Source organism: Sminthopsis crassicaudata, chromosome 1, assembly GCF_048593235.1.
Source record: "Sminthopsis crassicaudata isolate SCR6 chromosome 1, ASM4859323v1, whole genome shotgun sequence".
Lineage (NCBI taxonomy): Eukaryota > Metazoa > Chordata > Mammalia > Dasyuromorphia > Dasyuridae > Sminthopsis > Sminthopsis crassicaudata.
This window is the reverse complement of record NC_133617.1, coordinates 595759414-595787235: the sequence shown is the minus strand read 5'-3', so window position 1 is coordinate 595787235 and position 27822 is coordinate 595759414. Positions and strand designations below refer to the sequence as shown.

At 33.4% G+C, this 27822-nt stretch overlaps 1 protein-coding gene across 3 annotated transcripts in view; it reads left to right on the top strand.

The window, feature by feature from the left end:
* ZSWIM6 (zinc finger SWIM-type containing 6) overlaps positions 1 to 27822 on the top strand; it is a 185840-nt gene that overhangs the window by 86762 nt on the left and 71256 nt on the right. Inside the window, exons 1-2 of one of the 3 annotated variants that reach the window (XM_074282428.1) lie at positions 23027 to 23793; positions 26394 to 26750. In XM_074282428.1, coding sequence (XP_074138529.1) covers positions 26429 to 26750 — 322 coding nt within the window. In that variant the 5' untranslated portion in view covers positions 23027 to 23793; positions 26394 to 26428. Of the gene's footprint in view, positions 1 to 23026; positions 23794 to 24604; positions 26104 to 26393; positions 26751 to 27822 lie in introns of those variants that run through there. The other 2 variants (XM_074282427.1, XM_074282426.1) reach the window with 2 other exon arrangements.

Sequence of the window (27822 nt, the reverse complement as noted above, 5' to 3'; positions counted from 1 at the left end):
CTCCAATTGATGGACATCCATTCATCTTCCAGCTTCTAGCTACTACAAAAAGGGCTGCCACAAACATATTGGCACATACAGGTCCCTTTCCGTTCTTTAGTATTTCCTTGGGATATAAGCCCAGTAGTAGTATGGCTGGGTCAAAGGGTATGCACATTTTGATAACTTTTTGGGCATAATTCCAGATTGCTCTCCAGAATGGTTGGATTCTTTCACAACTCCACCAACAATGCATCAGTGTCCCAGCATAAGGATAATTTTTATCCAAAGTGAATTGTTAAGTAGAATGAACTATTAGCCATGCTATTAAAGCAATCCAGATTATTGTTGAGCTATAGTAGTAATTTTTATTGGATTAACACCTGGTTTATTTTTTCAGTAAAGATTTAGCCTAATAGCTTAGTTTTGCATAGTTAGTATAGCACTGCCATTTGGGAATTTTCTTATTATTAAAAAGTGCAGGTTCTTGCTGAGAATAAATGTTAATATAGGGAATCAGGAATTGTTTTAAGATAGCTGGGTGGTAAATGTGAAAGCTTGGATAGCATTCTTTCCTCTCCTCTATATCCTAATTTTTCCCACTAAATGTTCTAACAGATTTAGTGCTATTTTGTCATTTTGCAATGAACATTTTCCAGTATTTAAGATACAGTACGCTACAGATAGACATAATGAAAAATTCAATTGTAGAGGAAATGTCTTTTTAACTATACTATTCAGTTTTCAAAGAAAGAATATAAATAATAGGGTTTATCAACAGTGGTTTGAAAACTTAACTCCCTTTCCTCTTCTACCAATATTAATGTAAAACTGTACTTATGGGAGTAGCAAGGGTCATAGACTACAAAGTAAGTTATATTAGCAGTTGCTAGCCAGAAACTTGTCACATTTAGTAACCTTACCCTGAGTCATGTTTTTGGTCTTGATTACCCTATAAGCTGTTCATTTGGGGATCTGTTACAAAGGACACCAGGGAAGAGGCTTAATAAAAAGTACAATGTTTTTCAAGGGGAATAATTTAGAATAATGCTGCTTAAGAGTACATAATAACTGAACAAACAGGCAATGAGCAGCATATAATTCTCCACATTATGTAGTGGCATTAAATATACATATTAGTAAGGTAGCAGATGCTTTAGTACTGAAATTGACATGTAAAGTAGTAGTCTTTCTCAGCAGGATACTGCTCCATCCAACACTCCTTCACATGTAATGAATAGCTAATTTTAGTTGTATCGTCCATAAGAGACTGAAGGGGGAAAGGGGAGATAGAGAAGCAGTGGAACAACCCAAAACAGCATGATGTGCTATTCTGTGCTTTTAATGGAGAAACATTTCAGAACTCCTGGGAATAGATTCATTTTTTTAAAGTGGTTCATATGTTTTTTAAATTTAAATTAAGAAAGTATTAATTCAGCTGGACAGCCAAGAGTTTGGCATCTATATTGTAAAAGAAGAGAAGCTGATTTTGGCAGTAGGGCTGCGCTGATGAATATCTTGTACTACAAAGAAAATACATCCTGAAGCTTTGTTCAATCCATATGGAACAATTTCTTTAGAAGTAGTCATTTGAGAGTGTAATTAGCCAGTTCAGGCCGAGGGTGGATTTGTAATTGTTTTTCTTCTATGTTCAGAGAGAAACAACTTAAGAAGGCATGCAACATTTTCACTACTGTCTCAAAGAACTGTTTCCTGCCATTTAGGATTTCTTTAATATTAGAAGATTGAATTTTTTTTCCTGGGATGATTATATTATTATTTTAGGTATAAACATCTTTTCAAGAAGGACTTTTCATGTTGACTATCATCTTTAAAAACCAAAATTGTATATAGAAAAGATTCCTTTTGGTCCTGATAAAGTATGTAGTATATATTTGAAGTCCTTGTTTAGTTACCCTGGATTGTTGAAATCAGCCTGGAAAGGAAGGAAATCCTGGCTAGGTATTCCATACACTGTTTCCTTTCTTGCTTTAAATACATGTAATATTATGAACTCTCTTCCTCCATTCCCTCCCAACATTTAAACATATATACAGTAGAATACAAAAGGAGAATTGTACGTGAAACTTTATTCCATACTACTTGCTTTTTCAGAGAAAATATATTAATTTGAAAACACTTGCTTGTTACTTTGTGTTCTGTGCAAATATTTTTCAGTGCCTCATCCTCTTCCCCACTTTTTTTTTTTTTTTTTTATTGAAAGCATCAATATTCTCCTCTTTGCCCCAAAGTAATTCCCTCACTGGTTAAAAACAGAAAGAATGAGTAATAGCAACTTGTTACAAATTGCATAGATAAGCAAAATAAACCTACTTGGTGACTATGGTTTTTGTTGTTTTTTTTTTAAAGAACAAGTCTCTACCCTTGGGTACATCATTTCTCTGAGAAAGCTGGGCTGATAATGCTTCATTTTCGGTTCTTTGTAGATCCTTTGATCATTGATTAACATTCTTATCCCTTTCAAAGTTGTTTTTCTTTGTTATTGCCTTTGTATAAATTGTTCTTCTGGTTCTAATCAAGTCACTAAGTAATAATTCATACTTCTCAGGATCTTTTGAAATAATGTCTTTTTGCTGTGTTATACGGTATAATTCTGTTCTGTTAAATTCTAATACTTCAATTTGTTCAGCCTTTATTCCTTAACTAGAGAATAAGAATTTTAATCCCTCCTTCAAGAAGTTTATTTTATTTGTGATTATTTCTTTCCTGCTACTCCTTCTCCTACTCTCCGATATTAACAGCTTTACTATTAAGTTTCATAAATTTCAAAACCAAACTCTCTGCATGTGTGTATTTCATTTGTTAGGGCAGTTAGGTGGTACAGAGGATAGAGAGCCAGCCAGACATAGACTTAGGAAGATTTCTCTCCCAGAATTCTCTCCCAGAAATTTGGCTCAGATACTTCAACCTGTTTGACTCTGGGCAAGTCACTTAACCCTGTTTGCTTCAGTTCTTCATCTATAAAATGATCTGAAGAAGGAAATGACAAAACACTTTGATATTGTTGCCCAAAAAAACCCCAAAACACAATGGAATCACAAAACCCAAATGGGGTCACAAAGAGTTGGACACAATTGAAATAATTGAACAACATCATATATTATTCAGCTCTTAGTCTAGTTCAACTACTAGTGAAGTTCATCTGATGACTGCGTCCCTATCCCTTTTGAATTTGTACTTTCTTCCTTCTCCTATTAAATGAAACAGCATGTTTTCTCCCCTTTATTCCTTAAAGGCTTTAAATTTTGTTCTGGTGTTTCTTATTGTCTCTTGAGGTCTTTGATTTCCATTTGTTCCAGTCTAATTTTCAGGGAGTCGGTTACTTGGAAAGTTTACCATTTTGTCTTATATATTACTTCCCTTTTAGTTCTTTCCTCTATAACTTATTTCCAATATTCATATAGTCTTTGTAGAAAACTTGATGTTTTTCTTTTTGAATTTGTTCTGATCCTTATCTTATAGCTATCTCTGTATCTATTACAGTTTTTTATAGTGATTTTATATCTTCTTTTTATTCATCTTTCTGACCTTAGTTATGAACTAGAACTTTTGTATCTTGGCCAAGTTCCACCCTCTGCTTTGCTTTTGGATAGAATACTCTGGGTTCCTGTTCTCATCTCCATCTCTTATAGATAGGCCCATATAGTTCTGAATGGTTCTTTGAGATTCAGAGTCCTCTAGGGCATCTAAGAGTAAAGTGTTAGGGGTCTTGGTTGTAGGTTTATGTAGGCTGTCCTTGGGGAAGTTTTCTGCTCTCATTGTGACATAGAAATTTATAGGCCAGATGTTTTTTTCTGGCATTGAAACACTTCAGGTTTAATTGCTAGCCTCACTCTCCTATCACTTTGGATTTCTGGCTACCTTTCTGAGCAATTAGATTAAAATTAATTAAATTAAAATAACTTAATTGTATTTTCTCGTTGATTTTCTTGATCATTATTCAGACTAGTATGAGTTTTAGGTTTCTTTTTGTTATTGTTGTTTTTTGTGGTGTGCTTTTTGTTTTTGTTTTTCTGGAGTTGGTATATATGAGCTGTGCTTCCTACCTCTGTTCAGGTAACTATCTTGGCCAGAAGTGCTTTCAAATCTTTGATTGTGTTAAGAATTGAAGGTAGCAAAGTATCCATTTTAAAATAAAGTTTTGTTAAATAAAATGAAATAAAATGCTAAATGGAATGGATGAAACAAAAACAGTGTGTACCAAAGATTCAAAGATCTTTACTCATTTTAAACGAGTTCATTATTTCATATTCATATTCATAGTTCATAGTTCAGAATGTATTATTTTCTTTTAAAAATAGAGGAAAAATGACTGATTTTTAGAATGATTTTATTTGAAATTGTTTTTTTGGTATGAGACTCAGATCTTATTTTAGAATTTGGATGAAATAAAAGAAAAATGACATGCAAAAGGAAACTATTATTGAACTTAGGGGTATCACCAACACTTTTCAAAGATAGTGCACCTTTACATCTGTATCAGTGAATGGTACAGTAGATAAGTACAGTAGAGCAGGTAATAGGAAAGAGTAGATCATTCATATACCACATCTCTTTTCATTATCTACACAGGAAAAAAGTAAGCCATAAACCAGACATTTGGGAGAAACCGCAGAAGTTGAGGAGTTATTGGAATTCAAGCCTTCTGGGAAAATCCATGCTATGTTTCATATATATGCCAAAGAACTTTCTATAATAACTGTTTTTATCATTTACCTATAAGTTTTAGTCTAGTCTGTTCAGGTATATCATTGAGAACAATAACAGAATAACAAAACTTAAGAGTGGGACAGGACTTCAGAGGTCATCAACTCCAGTCCGTATGATCTAACTCCTTCCCTTCCCTCCCCTTCCCCTTCCCCTTCCCCTTCCCCTTCCCCTTCCCCTTCCCCTTCCCCTTCCCCTTCCCCTTCCCCTTCCCCTTCCCCTTCCCCTTCCCCTTCCTTCCTCCCTCCCTCCCTCCCTCCCTCCCTCCCTCCCTCCCTCCCTCCCTTCCTTCCTTCCTTCCTTCCTTCCTTCCTTCCTTCCTTCCTTCCTTCCTTCCTTCCTTCCTTCCTTCCTTCCTTCCTTCCTTCCTTCCTTCCTCCCTTCCTTCCTTCCTTCCTCCCTCCCTCCCTCCCTCCCTCCCTCCCTCCCTCCCTCCCTCCCTCCCTCTCTCCCTCCCTTCCTTCCTTCCTTCCTTCCTTCCTTCCTTCCTTCCTTCCTTCCTTCCTTCCTTCCTTCCTTCCTTCCTTCCTTCCTTCCTTCCTTCCTTCCTTCCTTCCTTCCTTTCCTCTCTCCTTCCCTCTTTTTTCCTTCCCAGGTATAATAGGGGTAATGATGATCTAGACTTGATTTAATAGTTTGGAAATCACTAAGATCATAAAAGAAGTTAAGGATAGAAACTAGATTTTTCTCGTTACTACTTTGAAATTATCTTCTACATATTTCAAATATTTATTATTTTTTTCCTGTAGTTTGTAAGCAATTATGTCCTAAACATCTGCAAATCCATTTCCTTTTGTGGCTAGTGCATTCTTTTTACCATAATAATCTTTTGGTGACTTCTTTATTGGTGATAGGTGACTATAGGGGACTAAGTTTCAAAATTCTCACTACTATTTTTTAAACGCTACTTTAGAGATTCGCAAGCCACAGTCGAGTAACATTGAGACAGGACTAAATGTGAGGATATACCAGCAAAAAAAATGTGAACCTTAAACCAATGTGGATAGTATTTGTCTAACATAACTCAAGTAATTTTCTATATGTAGATAAGGCAAAAATGGGATAGAAACTGAGGATCATATCCTTGAGGAAAGCCAGAGGGGAAAAAAAGGAGAAAGAAGCTCTCATAGTTTATGTTAGAGAAAATTTTAGACTAAAGTATTGTCAATATTGATATTGAGGTAAGAATTAAGTGTATATAAGATACTGATGATAACTATCAATTTCAAGTATCATTTCTAAAGAAAGAATTTTAGGGGAAACTCACAAAATACTAACCATCAATGTAGTAGTAATACCTGTTATTTTTCTATTCCAAAGCACCTTAAACAATGTATAAAATATTTGTATTTGACGTCTTTTTTCTAAAAATGATAATTCCCAGTGCTTTAAAAAATTATATTTTATGGTTTAAATTTACCTATTCAGGCGCAAAGGTACCTTTCAGCTATTTGAAGCAATAATTTACTAAATGCTACTGTACAAGTGTGAAAGAGATGGCATTATCTGGGTGAAGGTATACCTACAATATTATATCTAAGAGATTTTCATGAGTAGTATATTCAGTTTGGATGCTCTAGGGAATAGGAAGCATATGTACTTTAGTTGATCCAAAGTCAGGTATTCTTTTTGTGTGCCATGGATTCTTTTGGCAGTCAGGCGAAATATTTGTATCTTCACTCCAAATAAAGTTTTTAAATACATGAAACCAAATGAAAAGAATTGTAAAAGAAATCAATTATATTGAAATAATTTTTTTCCATGTCTAAATTCATAGACTATTTGAAATCAGTTATTCTGTAAACCCCAGATTAAGAACCCTTGCATCTAAGTAGAGATAGAAATGGTTTCTTTTTAGAAGATCCTTAGGTTTATCTTACTATCTAATTCTCTTTTCACTTTTCCCCTTTGCTAGTTTACTAGCAAAACCTTTCTAGGCGTCTATTAGATGTATGCCTTCCTGTATTATTTGATTTTACAGTGAGGTGCTTTTACTCAAAGTAGGCACTGAAAAGATGTTTGTTGAATAGAAAGTGCGGCAACTTCCTTCATAGTCCTACTTATTATAATCATATAATTTAGCATTGGCTTTAATTCTAATATACTCATATAGATTTTATCTTAAAAATTAAAAATAGTTAGATTTATATAGGATATACTGTGCCAGATAGATATAGGAATTTTTAAAGGTCTAAGTCTTGGGGATTGACTTCATTAATTATGTAAATAATTTTGATGAAATAAAGTTTTGCTGTTATGACAAAGATAATTTTCATCATAGCTAAAGTGTGTTGTAGTCTTGGGCAGAATCTTAATGAGTGACAGTCCTTTCTCTCTCCCTCAAGTCCTTCCATGTACTTTAATAAACTTCAACAGATATGGCAGAACACATGAAGGAAAAAATGATGACAGTCTGATTTAGAAAAATAATCAACTATTCACCACCTTCCTCACCAGTAGAATCTGACTGGGCATATTTGTTAGTTTTAGTGTCAAAGCAATCTCAGTTTAGAAAGGAGTGTGGAATGTTAGACTGATTGTCGATGAATACTTGCAGGAAAGAAGACAAAACTCAACTTTGGCTATTCAGAGCCTTTCTTGACCTCAGCCCTTCCTCCCTTACAGTTATGTACTGTGCATTTGAATGGCATTGGCCTCCTTGCTGTTTTTCCAGCAAGACACTATCTCATGACTCCATGCATTTTCATTGGCTAGCCTCCTTGCCTAGCATATCCTCTCTCATCATCTCAGTCTTCCAACTTTCTACTCTTTGTCTCAGCTACATTTCTAACTTCTTTAAGACTGCTTTCCTGATCCCTTTTAATGCTAATGACTGCTCTCTGTAGATCATCTCCATTTGATCCAATAAATATTTTGTTTTTACATAGTTTGCATATTATCTTTCATGATAAATTGCAAACTTGAGAGCTAGGACTTGATTTTTGCCTTTTGTTGTACCTTTAATGCTTCATAGTATTTGACAAATAGTTGGCATTTGTTAGAGGAAGTGAAAAAGCATTTATTAAGTTCCTATTATTTACAGATAATCATCTCATTTGATTCTCCAACAGCTCTAGGTCATAGTTGCTTTTATGATTCCAATTTTACATTTCAGTATTTTGAGGCAGACAGGGATTAAATAACTTATCCAAGGTCAGATCTGAACTTGTTCTTCCTAACTCGTAACTTCCTAACTTCTATCTATTGTACCACTTAAATGCCTTTGATAATAAATATAGGGAGAGAAGCTGGATGCATTTCCAATAAGATTAGGAGTGAAACAAGCATACCCATTATCACCATTATTATTTCATATTGTACTAGAAATGTTGACTTTAACAATAAGAAAAGAAAAAGAAATTAAAAGAATTAGAATAGGCAAGGAAGAGATAAAAGTTATCACTCTTTGCGGATGATATGGTGACATACTTAGAAAAGCCTAGAAAATCATCCAAAAACCTACTTGAAACAATTAACAGCTTTAGTAAAATTGCAGGATATAAAATAAACCCTCACAAATCATTAGCATTTCTACATATTACTGACAAAGGTCAGCAGCCAGATATAGAAAGAGATTTAAACAACCTTAGTAAATAAAGTCTAAATTTTGAAAAAGTCTAATTGTGGTTCACTAATTAATAACCACCAACATAATTCCAGGCATAGATCTACATCTCACACCCCATATCAAAAATAAGGTCAAAATGTGTACATTATTTGGCCATAAAAGGATGATACTATAAGCAAATTAGGAGAGCAAAGGATAATTATCAGATCCTTACAGAAGGAAGGGATTTATTATCAAAGAAAAACTAGAGAACATTATGAAATTCAATACGGACAACTTTGATTACATTAAGCTAAAAAGTTTTTGCACAAACAAAACCAATACAAATAGCTTAAAAGGGAAGTACAGAATAGGGAAATTTTTTTTTACAGCTAGTGTTTCTGATAAAGATCTTATTTTAAAAATATATAAAGGACCCTCTCATTTATAATCACTTGTCCATCTTCCTATTTAGTTGAAGTTTCCTTTGTCTTCTGATTTCATTTACAGTGAGAATGTTGAGTTTTAGTTCTCTAGCAGTTCCTCCTGTTTTTTTGAAACTAGACAAGGATTTCACATTTATCAGTAGCTAAATAAATATTTGTAGATGGCCATCTCTGTGATTCTCAGCCCTGTTTCTTTTCTGTTAATTTGCCTCTTGATAGTGGGTGTGAGTGGGGATGGTAATGGGTGTAGATACAGAAGCAAAAAGAGACTTCTTAGGATTGAAGACTTTTATTAGTTGTTCTGATGTTTTTTTTTTTTTTGTTTGTTTGTTTTTTGTTTTTTGTTTTTTTTTCTCCCAGCATTACTGTGGCCAAAAGATTCACTGACAGATTGCCAATTTCCTAATGATGAGCCTTTCCATGCTTAGCTAGGTTGGTCCTGGGAAAGCAGAATTCTTTTGCTGAGATGGACTTAAAAAGCTTTTCCATCTGGACAGTATCTCATGCTTTCAAAACCCATTGCCCATTTCAGTTCCATGTGGATCCATCAAATTACGACTTTATGAAAACTGGACTAATTTAAAAATAAATTTCACTTAATGAGATATGTACTATATTTTACTCTTATGTAGAAGCTTATAATCATAATGATGTGAAAGCAAAACTTGTCGATAAAATTCATAGGGAAAAACATTTAAGAAATAAAAAAACCCTAAACATTTGTCTTTAGTTATTTGAAAATATCTAAAATGATATTCATTAATACTCTAGAGTTAATCACCTGGCATTCTGTGGTCTTTGATCCATTTGAGTTTTATCAGTGAAAATGTCACTTTAAAGAAATCTTTTTCTGGGATAGTTGAGGAACTAGTTTAAAGAAAAATATTTAAAGGAACTAGTTTAAAAATTTTGACAGTGTTACTTGTCTCCTTAGGTGAAGCCTGGAATTATGTTGGTGGTTATTAATTAGTGAACCACAATTAGACTTTTTCAAAATTTAGCTTTATTTACTAAGGTTGTTATATCTTTCTAAACTTAAGAGCCTTTGCAATGTTTTGTGTTTTTGCTTTTGTTTACCAGTTGGAACTTGAATTTCCTATCTTTTTAAGAATACCAACAGAAAGTGTTATCTGCTGAGTAACAGCTTGGCAAAATAGTACAATGTTAAGAAGGTTTAAGGTCTATGTTTAGGAAATCCTGGCACAAATGTCAGAATAATTTGTTGGTTATAATAGACTTGTTTAGTAGTTAGTGTTTCAGATTCTTTTGAAAATTATAAACCTATTAACTTATTTTTAAAAGTTGTTAGATAAATCTAAACTATCAAGCAAAAAAAAAATCTAGAATTTTTTCTTTGAGTTGAATTTTATTTTTATTTTTCCAGTGACTTTAATCTCCTACTCTTAACAGTTTCCCCCCCCCCCCAAAGGTGACTATACAATAAACAATTAATTACAATATTTTTTGCCTCTTAAAATGAAATGCAAAAACAACAACAAAATACTGGGGAGGGGAGGAATGACATACAATGGAGTTGTTTTTGCATAACTTTTTTGTATAACTTCACATGTGGTTTCCTAATGGGTATTGGGGGGGTGAGGATAAGGGAGAGAATCTGAAATTCTAAAGTTGTTTTTTTTTTAATGTAAAAATTGTTTTAAATGTAACTGGAGGAAAAAATAAATTTTAACACTCAAAAAAAAATTGACCAGTAGATTTTTTTTTTTTTTTTTTTTACTATAAGCACCTGAAAGTAAATTAGTTTTATATTGAGCAAAAATATTCTAAATCCAAGAGTTCCTTATATTACATCTTTAAAATAAATTCTTTGGTATGCTACTGTGAGCAATTTATATTGTACTTTGTTATACAAATTACTTGTATTTTTTATTGTAAATAGAGACTTGTCCAATCGAATGAATCTTTTCTTTCCCCACCCTTATTATTTCTTTGTGATGGTGGAGCAGTTCTCAAGTGCTTTTCTCAAAACTTACTTTATTATTATTTTTTTACCAACTTTGGTTATGGCATGGAAGTCATAGCAAGAAGGTGCTTTTTTAACTTTTAATTTCACATGTACATTTTATTTAGATGTGGCATATAATATCATTTCCACAGATTTATTGGATTTCTGTTCTGTGTAAGATGCTGTATTAGGCAATTGAAACGTTAAGAAAAAAATGAAATAGTTTGCCATAAAGAACTAACATATTTGTTCTAGTATGAGGATGGAGACCAGAATGATGGTAGTGGTGGTGATGGTGATGGTGGTGATGATAATTGGCATTTATATACTCAAGTGCTTTATAGATATCTCATTTGATCCTCAAATGAGGATCAAAAAATAAAAGCAAATGCTTTTATTATCCCCTTTATACTGAGGCAAACATAGGTTAATTGACTTGTCCATAGGCACACAATTACTAAGTATTTGAGGCAGGATTTGAATTCATATCTTCCTCACTCTGGATCCACTGTGCCATAAGAGATTGCCTCATGAAGAAGACATCCAAACTGAATCTAGGAAAAAAAGATTTAAGATTTGGAGAATCAGAAATAAGGAGGATGAGTATGGAGCTCATAGAAATATTATGGAAACAGGAGATTGGAACATTAGTAGTTTGTTTTTTTGATGATAATGATTCATGATGTGATATGGCTAGTGTTATGAAATAAGACTGGAAAGGTAGAAAAGAGAAAAATGATGTAAGACTTTAAATGCCAGGCTTAGGAGGAATTTTATCCCAAAGATACTAAGAAAACATTGAAGGTTTATCAGCAAAGGAACAAGAAGATCTTGGAGGCTCTTAGACTAATGTGGGTGAGAATTGCTCCAAGGCCTGGAGCCAAGAGAATTATCTTGTTAATGTTGAGAAGGGAAATGGTTACAAAACATACTTTGGAGGCATTACAGACTAGACTTGACAGATTTAGAGGTAAAATGGAGGAGAAAATAGTCAAAGATGACTGAAATTTTGAATTGGAGTGATTGGGAGGATTTTTGTAGAATCCTTAATTGGGAAAGTTTGGAGAGGAGTCATGTTTAGATTTAGGATATAGACTTTGAGCAGTTAATGGATGGATATCACTGATACTTGGTGTTGTAGGACTGCAGTTCTGGAGATAACTCCCAAATATATGTATTTAAAGAGTAGTTTATCTGTGCTAAATGAAGTCATGGGATGCGATTATGGAGGGAGAAGAAAGCTCCATCCAGATTTTTTTTTTTTTTTTTTCCATCCAGATTTTTGCTTTGAAGAGTGAGGGACTGCATTTGGGTGAGGAAAAGGAAGTGGGCTGTGGAGATAAAATACTCATAATTATTATGTGGAAGATCGAAGATGAACTAGTATAGGAAACTGCATTGTAGTAATCAGAAAGACAGGGAAATTTGAGATACAGAAGCTAAAGGAGGGGTCAGTTTTGTTTAAAACTGCTGAGATCATTGGTAATATATCAATTACTGTATTGATTAGATATTTGTGGGTAGAATTAAAGTCTTGGGAATTGGGTTTGACAGGAGGTTAACGCTTTATAAATTATTGAAGGCTTTAAGATATGAAGACAGGATTTGAGGGGAAAGGAAGAATGAACAGAATAATGAACTAAGAAAAAGAAAGATAGGACAGTGATCGAGAGTCAGTAGGTGATATCAGAGATTTCATACAGTGATACAGAGAAATCACATGAATGTTAAAAGGATGAGAGAGGTTATTTAGTGGTAAAGAGGCTGAATCTGGAAGAGTTTTAATAGAAACTAAAGAATATTCTGGTCTTGTAACTTTCTCTTAGTTTTTTAGGGTTATTCATTTTAATATAAACAAACTACTTACCTCTGCTTAAAGTAAAGCTTCACCTCCAAGTAGTAATAGAGACAAGGAGTCTTTTCTTTTTAAACAAAACATCCAATTTTCTGATGCATTATTGAGTTTTCATCTAAAGCTTTAAATAGTATTTTTTAATACATTTGGATGAACAGCAAATTTTCTGACATAAGTTCTAGAATCAGCTATTTTAAAATATTCGAGAAGAAGAAATTTGTATTTTAAATGTTTTGATTTTCCAGCAGGGTAGTATCTTGATAACAACTTACATTTTGTTATCCAAACATTTGACTATTTGAGTTTGTTTAATATCCATATTTGTCCTGGACAAATTATACCTTAATGAACAAAAAGTATTGTGGGTTTTGATTTTAATTTGTAATAATTGCTACAATCAAGTATAAGAATTCTATAATTCTTATTCTTCTTACTTGAAGGCATTTTAACAATAAGCTTTGATTTTTAAGATTTTAGATTATATTGGTTTTTATTAGTCATTCTTATGGGAGAGAAGTTTATGTGGTGATTAGAACTAATACTTTAAATTTGATTACATATTATCTTATCAGTTCACCAAAATATAATTACCTATTATAATAGCAAAATAAAATAATTTCAAAGAGGAAAATTTAATTTCCTTTCTTGTTAATTTGAGCAGTACTGATTAAAATACTTGACATTTTCATCAAATATCTATACATTGTATCATGAAGATGAAATAAAAAGATTTTAAAGTTTTGATATGCATTTGGATAACTTTGAGCAGGCCCCCCCCCCCTACAAATGATTTTTAATGTATTGAGACACTTTCTCTGTAATTCCTACAAATATTCAGAATATAGCTGGTTGGTCAAGAAAAGTTAAAATAGTCCTCGGAACAGCCAACATGGATGCCATTAAGATCACAACAGTGAGAAGCAACAAACCCACATGACAGGAAGAGACAGAAAAGCTATAAAAAGTAGATTCCAGAATTTTAAAAGCTTAATACTGTGGAGTTATTTAGAGTGGAACAAAGTACCCCTCAGTGACCCCTCTCAAGAACTTCACTCTGGTTTAATGCAGCATAGTATCAAGTTATGACAAACCTGTATCATCATTAAAGGTTCCATTCACATGGTTCTATAATACTTTTTAAAAAAATCTTTGTATTAATGTGATTACTTCAGGGTAGTTGATGTTTGCAATCATATTTTCAGTACATGCTACTTCTTAAGTTGTCAGTCCTCAACCCCTTCCCCCCCCAAAAAAAAAGACCTCACTTGATGTCTAGTATTTTGATAATACTCAACAACTTTGTTAACTTGCTTTTTGGACAGTAGCATATAATCTGACTCTAGTCCTATGCTTAAAGACTTTCCAACTTCGTGTAGTCATGGAGGTAAAATTGTGCTTAGAACTCACTGTCACTTTAATGCCAAACTTAGGCATCAAAATAGGACTTCATTTGACGCATCTAGTAGAATAGTTCTTTGTTCTGAGTGCATTTTATTATTATAGATAAGAATATACGTGCATTCCACTTCAGAAAATTTTCTTTCTAAAAATTGAAAACATTTTTAAAGAGTTGATGCCTAAAGGCTTTATATGCATATTATATATAAACATTATTTTTTGAACTTAGAGGTGTAACACTCAACTTTCTGGGAAATCTAGGATTAGGGTACCAGGTATACCAGTCATAGAGGTATGACTATAACTAGTTCAAATGTATATATCCCAGTTTAATCTTGATCAGTGTAGGAGTGGCAGGATATCCTCATTTTGATGCATAGGATTGGATCCAATTTACAGGTAAACTGCTTGCTGCCACTGTGGCCAGAGCATAATAGACTATAAAAGGAACAATAATTCTGTTATGAAATTAGCTGCTGCTGAATAGCTGCCACAAACTTTTGTTCCCTATTTCTCTACCCACCACTTCTCATACCTTTCCTTGAATCTCTTTCGTTAGTCCTTTGTTGCTGAAAATAAGATTATATCCATATTCTTCATATAACATTTCAAAACTTATAAAATGGTTTGTAAATATTGTCTCATCTGAACGTCAAAACAACCCTGAGAGGTAAGTGTTGGTTTTATCCTAATTTTACAGATGAGGAAACTGAGACAGAGAAGGTAAGTGACTTGCCCAGAATCACATAGCTAGTAAATCTTTGAGGAAGGACTTGAATTCAATGTTTCCCAACTTCAGGTAACAACCTTTCCTATACCACCTAGCTTATCTTTCTCTTATGATAGTCTTTTTGAATGACATTCTTTCCAATAATCTAACACTTGTTCTTATTTTAAAGAGAAGTAGTAGATTTGTTTCTTTCCAGAATAGTAATATGTTTTATTCCTTGTATTGAGTTAGAGAAAGAAGAATATGGCTTGCTATTTTCATTTATTTTTATTGTTTTCTTTCTCATGTTTTTTTCCTTTTGTTTTAATTTTTCTTTCAAAACATGACTGTATGAAAATGATTAAAATGATTGTGTGTGTGTATATATATATATATATATAAACTATGTCAGATTGCTTGCTGTCTTAGGGAGGTGGGAGAAAAGAGGAACATTTTGGAACTCAATCTTACAAAAGTGAGTGTTGAAAACTATCTTTACATGTAATTGTTTAAAATAAAATACTGTTAAAAGTTGGGAGAAGGGAAGAGAATGATTATGTCTGAGAACTAACTTAAAAGAGAGATGAATCTGGTCTTGATTTAAATTTTATTGTCTTGTTATAGACATTTTCCTTAATTAATCTTGAAATTTTCCAAATGTAAAAAGCTAAATTTCCCAGTGTACTGCCTATTAACTTTGTTGTTTGTCATGTTGAACTCTTCATGAATCTGTTTAAGATTTTCTTGGCAAAAATAATGGAGTGGTTTGACATTTTGTAGTTGAGAAAATGAATAAAGTGGCTTACCCAGGGTCACACAGCTTATTAAGTCTTAGAGGCCAGATTTGAGCTCAGGAAGATGAACCTTCCCAAATGTAATGGACTATTATTGTTCTTTGAGAAATGACAAGTAGGATGATTTCAGAAAAGTCTGGAAAGACTACCATAAACTGAGGCTAAATAAAATGAGCAGAACCAAGAGTACATCTTACACAGTAACAACTGTGGGATGTGATATGACTATCCACTGTACCACCTAGAAAGTATTATCTGGGCATTTCCTCTTCATCTTTCTCCCATCTCCCTCTTCCTTGTTCACAGAGGGGGAAGACTGTTATTCTTCACTGGCACATGCCCACCCTCAAATTCCTCATGAAGCCTGAATGCACAAAATTCAACTAAAACAGTCAGATATGTCAAGATCAGAACTGGTACAAACCAAGAGACATTTCAGTGCAAAGACAAATCTGTGCTCCCTATTGATTATGAAAGCAAAAAGACAGAACATAGGGATTTAGAAAATTTAGGGTATTCATTGTTAAAGATCTCCAAGTTGCCTTTAATTTACAACAAATCTTATTGTGGGCTAGATACTTAGAATTTATCTTTTAAGAACTATAGTCATTGTAGAAAGAACACTAGTCTAGGTGCTAGACTGGGATTGAAGAAAATGAGTATCTTGCTTTGCACATTTTTATATTAAATAAAACCTTAGATAACAAAAATAAGTGTATATGACATATCCTTTTAAGAGATTGTCTAAACAGCACAACTTTGAAACTCTGATAGATCTACATTTAAAAGTAGCTGTTGATTTTTATATTCATACATATGCTTATTAATCATATGATATCAACAAGCACATATTTTTTTTAAAAACACATTCACTAAGTACAAAAAAAAAAAAACACCAAAAACCCTTAAGACTAATTCTAACCAGCAAGTTCCTCCCAGTTTTCCCCGAACTCAGTCTAAAATAGCCATTTAAATGTGAATCAAGGCAAAAATATACTTTAAGAATGAAATTAAGTTGGGGCATCTCAGTGGTTCAGTGGATAGAGTACCAGCCTTGAAGTCAGGAGGACCTGAGTTCAAATCTGGTCTCAGACACTTAACACTTCTTAGCTGTGTGACCCTGGGCAAGTCACTTAACCCCAATTGCCTTAGCCAAAAAAAAAAAAATGAAGTAACAATTATAGCCTTATACTAGCTCCTTCTACTGCTTAATATATTGATTGATTGATAAAGAATTCTCAGTATGTTGTCAGTAAATGTCTTATAAATGTGTCTCACCTATCTAAGTAGAATGATAGAATTTTAAACCTTAAGAAATCTTCAAGATCACCTTTCTAAGATATTCATTTTCCAAGTGAGGAAATGGAGGCATGAAAATAACTAACTTTTCCAAGGCCATGAAGTAAGTATTAGTGGAAGAACCAAAGTTATAATGACTTTTCTCTTCAATCCCAAAGTTGTTCCCCTGTATTATGCTTTCTCTGCTGATTCTTTTGACTTCCCTAAATGTTGAAATCAATGACTTCATAATAGTAATCATTGCAATAATTGTCAGATTATTAGCTTATCTTCAGTTACTTCTGAAAGAACTGCTGTCAGAACTGTAGAATATCTTATCTCTTGTTCATAAATCCTAATTTTTTTTAAATTTTTTTATTCATTTTTCCAAATTATCCCCTCCCTCCCTCCACTCCCTCCCCCCCGATGGCAGGTAATCCCATACATTTTACATGTGTTACAATTTAACCTAGATACAATATATGTGTGTAAATACCATTTTCTTGTTGCACATTAATTATTAGCTTCCGAAGGTATAAGTAACCTGGGTACATAGACAGTAGTGCTAACAATTTACATTCGCTTCCCAGTGTTCCTTCTCTGGGTGTAGTTATTTCTGTCCATCATTGATCAACTGGAAGTGAGTTGGATCTTCTTTATGTTGAAGATTTCCACTTCCATCCGAATACATCCTCATACAGTATTGTTGTTGAAGTGTATAGTGATCTTCTGGTTCTGCTCATTTCACTCAGCAACAGTTGATTTAAGTCTCTCTAAGCCTCTCTGTATTCCTCCTGCTGGTCATTTCTTACTGAGCAATAATATTCCATAACCTTCATATACCACAATTTACCCAACCATTCTCCAATTGATGGACATCCATTCAACTTCCAGTTTCTAGCTCATAAATCCTAATTTTAAGAAGCTTAGGCTATAAAATTCTAAAGTTTAAAAACAAGATGCTTCATCATTCATAAGTAAATATGTTTTTGAAATGAAGTGGTAGAGAAGATAAATTATGATTACAAGACAAATCTTTGCAAGATTTTTGTCTTATTTCTGATTACAACTTTTATATGCTGTCATTAAAGTCATTCAGGCTTTGTTTTCCCATCAAGAATGAAAGGCTAGGCATTTAAATCATTAGAAAGAAATAAAGTTCCTATTATTAGAAGTAAACATAGTGTTTTGGTTACTATAGCAGTATTGAAAAAGGGTTGTTTTTTTTTTTTTTAAAGACATGACTTGAAACACAAATTTGTTAATTAACAATATCTTTCTCTTTTTCTTATTGCTTTTTCTCCTCTTTCTTCCAGTCCTAGTTCAAAGGTGACTTGTAAGAGCTAGTGTATAAACATTTAAATTACTAGACAGAAAGGGCTCACACTATGCAAAGTATCCACTATCTACACTGAACCATGAGCCATCACTTATTCTACAATTAGTAACTCATTTTTATGCTGCTGGAGCAGAATTCAGCTTCTTGGTATTTGTTGATGGGATTAGGAAATAGAAGGGACCTTAGCTGTTTTGAAAACTTAATTACCCAGGAGAGTTTGATTCCAAATACGAAAAAGTTGTGGATGTTTTTTGTTTGTTTGTTTGTTTGTTTTGTATTTTACTATTTTTAAAAATCCTTTTTGCTAATTATTTTTTTACATTGATAAACCATTTCTTAAAGCTGGCATTTCCATATTAATACATTTCTTTAAAAACAATTAACTGAGGGGCCATTTGATGGCACAGCTGATTCTGGAGTGAGGAGGACGGGAGTTCAAATGTGACCTCAGATATGTTATACTTTCTAAATGTGTTACCCTGGGCAAGTCACTTAACCCCAATTGCCTTGCTTCCCCAAAAAACAAACAAACAAAACAAAGCAAAACAAAACAAAAAACTGAACCATATGACTGGTAAGAATTACTAAAATGGCCACCCTATTAGAAAAGCTTCTTTTATTTCAAGATGAAAATATGGCAAATTTGTAGGGATAGTTCCTACTCATGTAAATATCAAACCATATCCAACTCTGAAGTACTACTATATATCTCTCAGATTGACAAAGATGACAGGAAAAGATAATGATGAATGTTGACTGGGATGTGGGAAAACTGGGACACTAATACATTGTTGGTGGAATTGTGAATGGATTCAACCATTCTGGAGAACAATTGGAAATATGCCTAAGGACCATCAAACTGTGCATACCCTTTGACCCAACAGTGTTACTACTGGGTTTATATCCCAGAGAGATCTTAAAGAAGGGAAAGAACCCATGTGTGCAAAAATGTTTGTGGCAGCCCTGAGTGGATGTCCATCAGTTGGAGAATGGCTGAATAAGTTATGGTATATGAATGTTATATAATATTATTGTTCTGTAATAAATAACCAATCAATAGGATAATTTCAGAAAGGCCTAGAGAGACATGAACTGATGCTAAGTGAGCAGAACCAGGAGATCATTGTACAAGATAACAAGAAGATTATATGATGATCAATTCTGATGGATGTGGCTCTCTTCAATAATAAGATGATTCAAGCCAGTTTCAGTGGTCTTAAATAATGAAGAGAGCTATCCATACCCAGAGAAACAGAGTGTGGATCACAACATAGTATTTTCACTTTTTGTTGTTGTCTGCTTGTATTTTGTCTTCTTTCTCATTTTTTCCCTTTTGAATCTGATTTTTCTTATATAGAATGATAATTGTAGAAATATGTATAGGAGAATTGTATATGTTTAACATTATATTGGATTAGTTGCCATCTAGGAGAGGGGGGTCAGGGAAATTTTGAAACACAAGATTTTCAAGGATCAGTGTTGAAAATTATCCATGCACATGTTTTGAAAATAAAAAGCCTTAATAAAAATAAGTAAATAAGCAAGCTAAAATAAAGAAAAAGGAAAAAGGAAGGAAGAAAGATAGATGTCAGTATCTTAGCTACTTTATTCTGGCTATCTTGCCCTAAATTGATGCAAATGAAAATTCACAACAGCTCTTTCTTCCACAGCAAGAATACACAATCTATTTACTTATACCATAACCTTTTTTTATTAAATTTTTCAATTTTTCAACTTTGACTCTTGCAAAGCTTTCTGTTCCAAATTTTTCCCTCTTTTCCCTCCCTCCTCCTCTAAATGTTAGGTAGTCCAATATATGTTAAATATGTTAAAATATATGCTAAATCCAATATATGTATACATAGTTATCCAATTATCTTGCTGCACAAGAAAAATCGGACCTAGAAAGAAAAAATCTGAGAAGGTAAACAAAATACAAGCAAACATCAACAGAAAGCATGAAAATGCTATGTTGTGGTCCACACTCAGTTTCCAGAATCCTCTCTCTGGGTGTAGATGGCTTTCTTCATCACTGAACAGTTGAAACTGATTTGAATCATCTCATTGTTGAAGAGAGCCATGTCCATCAGAATTGATCATTGTGCAGTCTTTTTGCTGTGTATAATGATCTCCTGTATACCATAAACTTTGAATGAAGTTTCAGAGCTCCAAGTGTGTTCAAATGTATGTTTAGGGGGTGGGGAGGGGAAAGGTATATTCTGTTAGGGAAGAGAAAGATTGGAGGAATGAAAACCAGTATGATAAGTCATTATTCACTTTCTTTTACCACAATTGCAAATGTCATTTTTTAAATGAACAAGCCATGTATTCCAAAAGGCCTCGTTGTAAAGTCAGTGGAGTGTTAATTCAGTTGTTTCATTAAGAAAATTCCAAATGTTATGCTGTTAATATATAGATACTCTTTGTGAATATTGAATGTGAGCCTGGATAAGTGCATGTCAGGATAGGCAAAGCCTGGGTGGGTTCTGTAAATCATTGCAGGAATATGCAGACTGATTTGATCACAAATTTTTTGAGTAATGCCGTTATAGTATAAGAGACATTTTGTCCTTGGTTTGGGGATGGAGGAGGTTATTTGGTTCTAACAAAAATGGAAATTGATAATAGTCCATATAGCTTAAGTCCATTTATTATCAATACAAGTTATTATGGTGGGCTGAAGTCACTAAAAACTTCATCAAATTAGTGTCAAGTATTTAAAAGAAGCTATTTAAGCTTAACCTAAATGAAAAAAGCAAACTTTATGTCATTTTTGTTATAGTAATAGACTTTAAAGATCTGGATGTAATGTGTGCTGGTTTAAGTGAATCAGGAGTCTCAAAGAAAAAAACTTGATTAGTGTAGTGAATTTTCGGTATTAAATCTATTAGAGAGGAAGTATGGAATAGTAGATAAGAGAGTCAGCATCAGGATCAGAATGTTTTGGGTTCGGCTGTGACCCTGGCCAAATCACTTGACTTTTTGGTGATACAAGCAATTCTTAACTTAGTAGCAGAGGAGATGTTGATATGAATTAGTAGAGAGTTCCCTGTTGGTGGCAGTTCCCTATACCAGTGAAATCACAGGTGTTTCCACCCATTTCCAAATCCTCCCCCCTCCCAATATATTTAAACCACTTTGCAAGACAGCCACTACTCTGGGACTTCATCAAAGCTTAGAGGGCATTCAAGTTAGACTTGTCCATCATCTGAAGATCAGGCTGTGTTTGAAGAGTTTCATTCTGATAGGGTTAACTACCAGATGCTAGTTTTGTTTGTTTGGCTATTATAATCCTTCAAGCTTTCTACTAAGACATGGAATAACTGGGCGAGTGTATTCAGATGAAGGAAATTTCAGAACCTGAAATATTGAAGGAAGAGGCCAGATACTGAGTAAAGATGTGTCTTATAGGATGTAGCTTGTTTTAAGCAAAAAAGCATTTTTAAAGTAAGTCCTATTTTTATAAATTAACTAACTTCAAATGTGAAGAATGCTCAAGTGTTTAAAGTAGCTTGTGAATCTTTTCAGAGAAAATCATCATTTTGTAAAGATAATCAACTTGAATTTTTATTATGTATTTATATTTCTATTATATAGATTCTTTTATAAAAGTGGAATTTGCTTTATAATGAGCTATATTAAAACTGAAAACTGTTTATTCTCTGAACTAATACCATTAAATTTTTTTATTTTAATTATTTATGTAGTATCCAGCTTCTTTGTTCCGTTTCTTTATGGAATATGTAGGGTTAACTATTTTGCATAAAATCATTTATATACTCATGTAGTAATGCTCTTAAGAATTTAAAGACCATACTCAACTGATTTTCAGAGGTCCCCACAATTCAACCTGAGTCATCTATCCTAATATTTGTAGTTTCACATTCAACTTATGGCATATTCTTACTTCTGTATGTCTTAACTTCCTATTAGACTAGAAATTCCTTGACAGCCAAAGCTATTTCTTCTTTTTATTTGTGCAGATAATGTATGTCACATATAGCAACATTAATTATATGTTAAATAGATAAAATATTTTTGATTGCATATGCTAGAAAGAGATTTAGTATTTACATAAAGATTACCCTCTTCTATATAAAAATACTCACACAGACATTTGTCAGCCAAGTTGCTGTTGGCACCTAGCACAATGCCTTGAACATAGTACATGCTTAACACATTTTGATGTCTTCATTTGGTTAAATTGAATAAAATGATATAAGTAAGGTTTTCTAGAATTAATTTATATTTAATACAAATATTAATTGTGGTCCTGCTTCTTTGTCAGTGTTGTTTGGCCACAGCATAACTATAAAGACATAGAGGCTAAAGAGTTTACTTTATTTATAAAATGTGAGTTTGTTACTGTGTGAGGAAATTGCTGAGGGAGGGGAAAAAAGTCCAATATTAAGTATTTTTGAACTAGACAGTAAACTCATCCATCAGGAACCACTTTGATCTTTTTACCAATATGAGATGTACTGTAAAGATAACTGAATGTTATTATTTGTATGTGAATACTATTGTATAAGTTATCTAAATATCACAGAGGAAATTGAATGAAGATGTTATAATACTAATCCTAGCAGAGTCTTGTAATAGCTAGTATTTAGGTCACTTAGTTTTATATATATGTTCTCTTGATTTTATACTCACAGGTTCTATTATTTTCTCTATTTTACACATAAGGAAACTGAGGCAGCAAGGCTTAAATCTTGTCTAGAGACATGTAGCTATTAGTGTCTGAGGCTAGGTTTGAGCTTGGATTATCCCCTTTCTAGGTTACAGCACTTCTTCCATTGGCCCACCTAGATTCCTTTTAATGCCTTTCACCATTTCTTGATTTACTTCTTGCTTTTGTTTTGTTTTGTTTTGTTTTGTTTTACTAATTATTTTTGTTTCTACAGGTAGATTGTTAATTTTGCTTCTGAATTTTTCTTTTAGCAATCTTCCCCCCCCTTCTTATATCTTTTTTCCTTTGATTCCAGTCACTGTTTATTCTGGTGGTGTTTCTCAGTTTGTATTGGTGTAGTTGTAGGAGAGAGCAGATCTGTACTGTTTCCTTTTAAAACTCCACTATCTTTTCCAGTTTTCTCATATACATAGTGACTCTTTGAGAGTAAGGAGCATGTTTTTGCTTGCCTTTTTATAACCCAGAATTTAGTATAGTATATGAAATGTAGAAAGTGTTTAATAAATGCTTATCAACTGCCTGATAAAAATGAGAAATAGGCAAAGAGTTTAAAAGAGCATCTTATAATCGTACTTCTTCCTACTTTTACAAGCTTTGTGGGAAAAAACCACCCAAGAGTTAAGGTTATAGAGAATTTTTTTTTTTAAAGCAAGTAAGATTACTTTAAATCTGGTTGAAAAAGACAGGGAATAGATAAAGGGGAGTGTGGCTAAGTCATGTCTTTTGCTAGATGCATTGATTAGATCATAAGCCTCATTGTGAGGCTTGCATATATAATATTATGTAAACAATGGATTTGCTAATATCTTACAAATATGGAGTTGTATAAACCTGAATTTAAAGTAATGGGGCAAATAATTTAAATCTTTAATCTTGTTACTGTTATATAGAGTGAAGCATTATTTATCTTGTTTGTTTCTTTTTCCCTACTGACTGGCGATCTACCAGTAATTTGGAACTGGGCCAGAGATGTCTCCAAAACATAGTAATTAAAATAATTTTGAATGTATTTAAGTATAGTTTTGGCACCTATTTATGGATTTGAAGCTGCATTCAATCGTGTGAGTTTCTAAATCTAGTTCACTTCTATTTGACTACATTTTGGTAGTATACCCAAGGAAGAGCTCCTGCCTTATACCTGAAACTATGTTAGGATTCTAAGTATATCAACTATTTTAATCAGCCTAACAAGAGATTTAGGTCTAGTGACATGACAGACTGTATGTTTCTTGTTATGAGATCAGTTTAGCTAAATTTAGACAGATATATGACCAGGTTGACAGAATTTCTTTTAGCTTATGGCAAAACTAAATTTTAGATGTATTGGGACATAGATTCATGGAGGAATGAAATCATAGATCCTGTAGTATTGAAGTATCTAATGCCATAGACTTGGTAAATGAGATATTTCACTTAGCCAAAAATATTTTCTCATTTCATTACATTTAGTTGTGATTTCATTAAGTGAACTTTAAATATTTATGCTTGAATATTTCATAGTATAGTATATCTCTTTTATAATTTTAGTAGATGCTTTATTGAGTAGCCAAGGTGAAAACATTGATCACCTTTTAGCAGAATTTTAGCTTAAAATTGCATCAAGACTTTTAGGATACCTTGTTATATACAAGACCAGTCCTTTGTCCTTTGTTTTTAAATTACTTTCTTAGTAATTAGTAAAATATTTTATTTTAATAATAGAAATTAGAGCTAATAAATTTAATTAGCCAATTCAGTTGTCTTCTTTCTCCCTTAGGATTTCACCCTAGAGAATTCTGTAGTGGAAGTAAAAGAGATTTTAAGAAAGGCAATTATTGAATTCTTTTTTTTTTTTTTTTTTTTTTTTGCTTGATTTTGGACACATCCCATGTTTGTCAATCAGGAAACAAACATTAAGTGTCTCCTCTGTGCTAGGTCCTGTGCCATATTGTCTCAACTCTCAAGGAGTCCAGGCTTTAATGAGGGAGACAACATGCCATATGAGAAACTGGAGACAATTTTAGGAGAAGGCAGTGAAGTTAAGGAGGACAGAAAAAGCTGTTATTGTGGAAAACAACATGGTTGTTCCAATGGGAACCTTCTAAGAAAAGAAATGGATGTTGTCTCCCTCCCCTGAAAGTCGCTACCTCTTCTTTCTCTCTTCCATCTCCACACCCCTCTTCCTCATTTTCATAGTTCCTTCCATTCTGCTCTTCCCCAGCTCCTGCTGCCAATAGTTCTCTTTTATCCTGGGAGAAGGAAAGGCATATTGTAGAAGGTAGGGGTTTAACTGAGATTTGAAAGAAGCTAGCCAAGCCGGAAGGGTTGACATGAAGAAAAATTGAGATATCAATCTAATAGCTAAGTGGAACACAAACTAGAGAGAGACTTGAGGCAGGGAGATCAACTAGGAGGCCATTGGATCAGTCCAGGCTTGAGGTAATGAGGACCAGATTGGCTTGATAACTGCAGGGGCTGATCCAAAAACTAGTAACTGATCTAAAGATAGGCTGCAGTATTTGAGCCTGCAGGTGATAAGAAACTGCTAGGAGTTTATTAAATATAGAGTGACAGGGTCAGAACTGCACTTTAAAAGAATTTACATTGGTGATTGAATAGCAGATAGACAGAAATAGTGAAAGACTTGTAACAGGCTGACCAGCTAAGAGGCTCTTGTATGTCTAGGTATGAGGTGATGAGGTTTGCATCAGAAATGCTCCTGTGGTGGCATCAGAATCAGAGGAGAAAATGGGGCATATTTGAAAGCTGTTACAAAGGTGAAATTGAAAGATCTTGGCAAGACATTGAATTGGGGGAGGGTACAAGATGATTAGGAGTTGAAGATATAATACTCAGATTGGGGAAATGATATTCTGTACAGTAATAGGGAAAATAGGATGGGGAAGAGGGGAAGACTTAGGGAGAAAGATAAGAAATTCTGTTTCAGATATATTGAGTTTAGGATGATTGCTGGACAACCATTTCAAGATAGCTAAAAGGTAGATGCTAGATGCAAATTTAGAGATCAGCAGAGAGATTAGGTCAGGATAATTAAGATGTGAGAATCATCAGCATAGGGAGCCAGTAAGATTGCCAAATAAAACAGCATGAAAGAAGAAGAGGGCCCAGGATAGAACTCTGAGACACATTTCTATTTAGTCATCATAATCTAAATGGAAATCTGGCAAAGGAGCCTGAGAAGGAGTGATCAAATAAGTGGCAGGAGAACCAGGAGAGAGAGGTATCCCCCATAAACCTAGAGAAGAGTTCCAAGAAGAGAGTAATCAACTGTGTCAAAAGCTACAGAGAGGTAAAGAATGAAGATTGAAAAAAAGATGATTGGATTTGGCATTTAGATCATCATTGATAACGTGTTATGCATTGCTAAGAAGGCAAGTCATAGTCAATGATGGCTTTTTGTTGATATGATCCTGTTTTACTTATAGTTAATGTAGTCAGACATTTTTAACATTGGCGATTACAAATTTATATGTGATAAGATATGTGAGGGTTAGTGCTTAGTTTTATTAGCTTGCTTTATTATTTATTTTATTAAGTAAAATTCATCTGAACTACAAAAATAATGTACAAAAGAGTACAATGAACTTCTTTTGAATTATGATGCGCAAAAAAGTATTGCATCTTCTTGTATAAGCTAAGTTTTGCCCCTTTTTTTGTACAGGTTTTCACTTGAGTGGCACAGTGACGGAACCTGCAATGCAATCGGAGCCAGAAACTGTTTGCAACGTAGCTATCAGTTTTGATCGTTGCAAGATTACCTCAGTGACCTGTAGCTGTGGAAACAAGGACATATTTTACTGTGCCCACGTTGTGGCACTTTCTTTATATCGCATCCGCAAGCCAGATCAGGTCAAACTGCATCTTCCCATTTCAGAGACTCTCTTTCAAATGAACAGAGACCAACTACAAAAATTTGTACAGTATTTGATTACAGTGCACCATACAGAGGTTTTGCCAACCGCTCAAAAATTAGCAGATGAAATTCTTTCCCAGAATTCAGAAATCAACCAAGTCCATGGTAAGTAGGGCTTTTGTTCCATAAAATTTCATGTTTGGTTTCCTCTTTATCCTTTCTAATTTCTCCCTTCCTTCTTCCTTTCCTTCCTTCCTTCCTTTTTTTCTCCCTACCTCTCTTCCTCCTTTCCTCCCTTTCTCCTTTCCTTCCTTCTTTCCTCCTTCCCTTTCTTTCTTCTTTCCCTTCCTTTCTTCCTCCTTCCCTGCCTCCATTCCTCCCTCCCAGTAGACTAGACAATTTGAGTTATAGTTCTATTTTGTTAATATTTTCAACCATATTGTGATTATGGCACAGCATTCCACTAGATATTCTTCTTATATTTTCCTGAATGTATAATCCTAGAGTTTTTTTTTCCCTTCCAAATGTCCCAATCACCTTTATTCTAATAAACAATTTGGTAGGTTATTTAATTCTTCCATTTTATGAACTATTAATAGCATCCATGCATTTTGCGTAGCCTGACAATATATTCTGATTCCTTGCCCTCAAATAAGATCAAAACTTTAAAATATTTTCTTTAGTGAATCAGAAAAAAACAAGTGGTACCCATCTCCAAAAGTTCTTGTGAAGAAAACTCTTTGTAAACTTCTAAGTATGATACAAGTGTGAACTCTTATTATTGTTGTCATTGTATTTAAGGCTCACTCTTTACCTTATGCAACTATGTCTCATTTAAAGAATTTACATGAAAAAGATAAGCAGATAATTTCACCTTACAAAAGAATTCCAAACAAGTTTTCCTTGTGGATATGAAACCTTTCCTTTATAATAAGTTACTATGTGTTTTTCAGAAACATCTTTAGAATAAAATGATGTAGTGAGGTACACATAGTGCAGTGTGTTTATATAGGATTATATAAACACATGCATACACATATGTAGTTATCATTCAGGTAACAGAGTTAAATGTGATTGCGTTTTAATGGACATTCAATTTTCAGAAAATAATGATCTCCCAAATCTTTAAGTAGTATGTGATACTTTTGAAGTTTTTTATCAAAGAGAAGAACCTGACTTATCCTATGTAGACTCATACCTCTTTTACCTGCCATTGAATATTGTCTATTTTTATAAA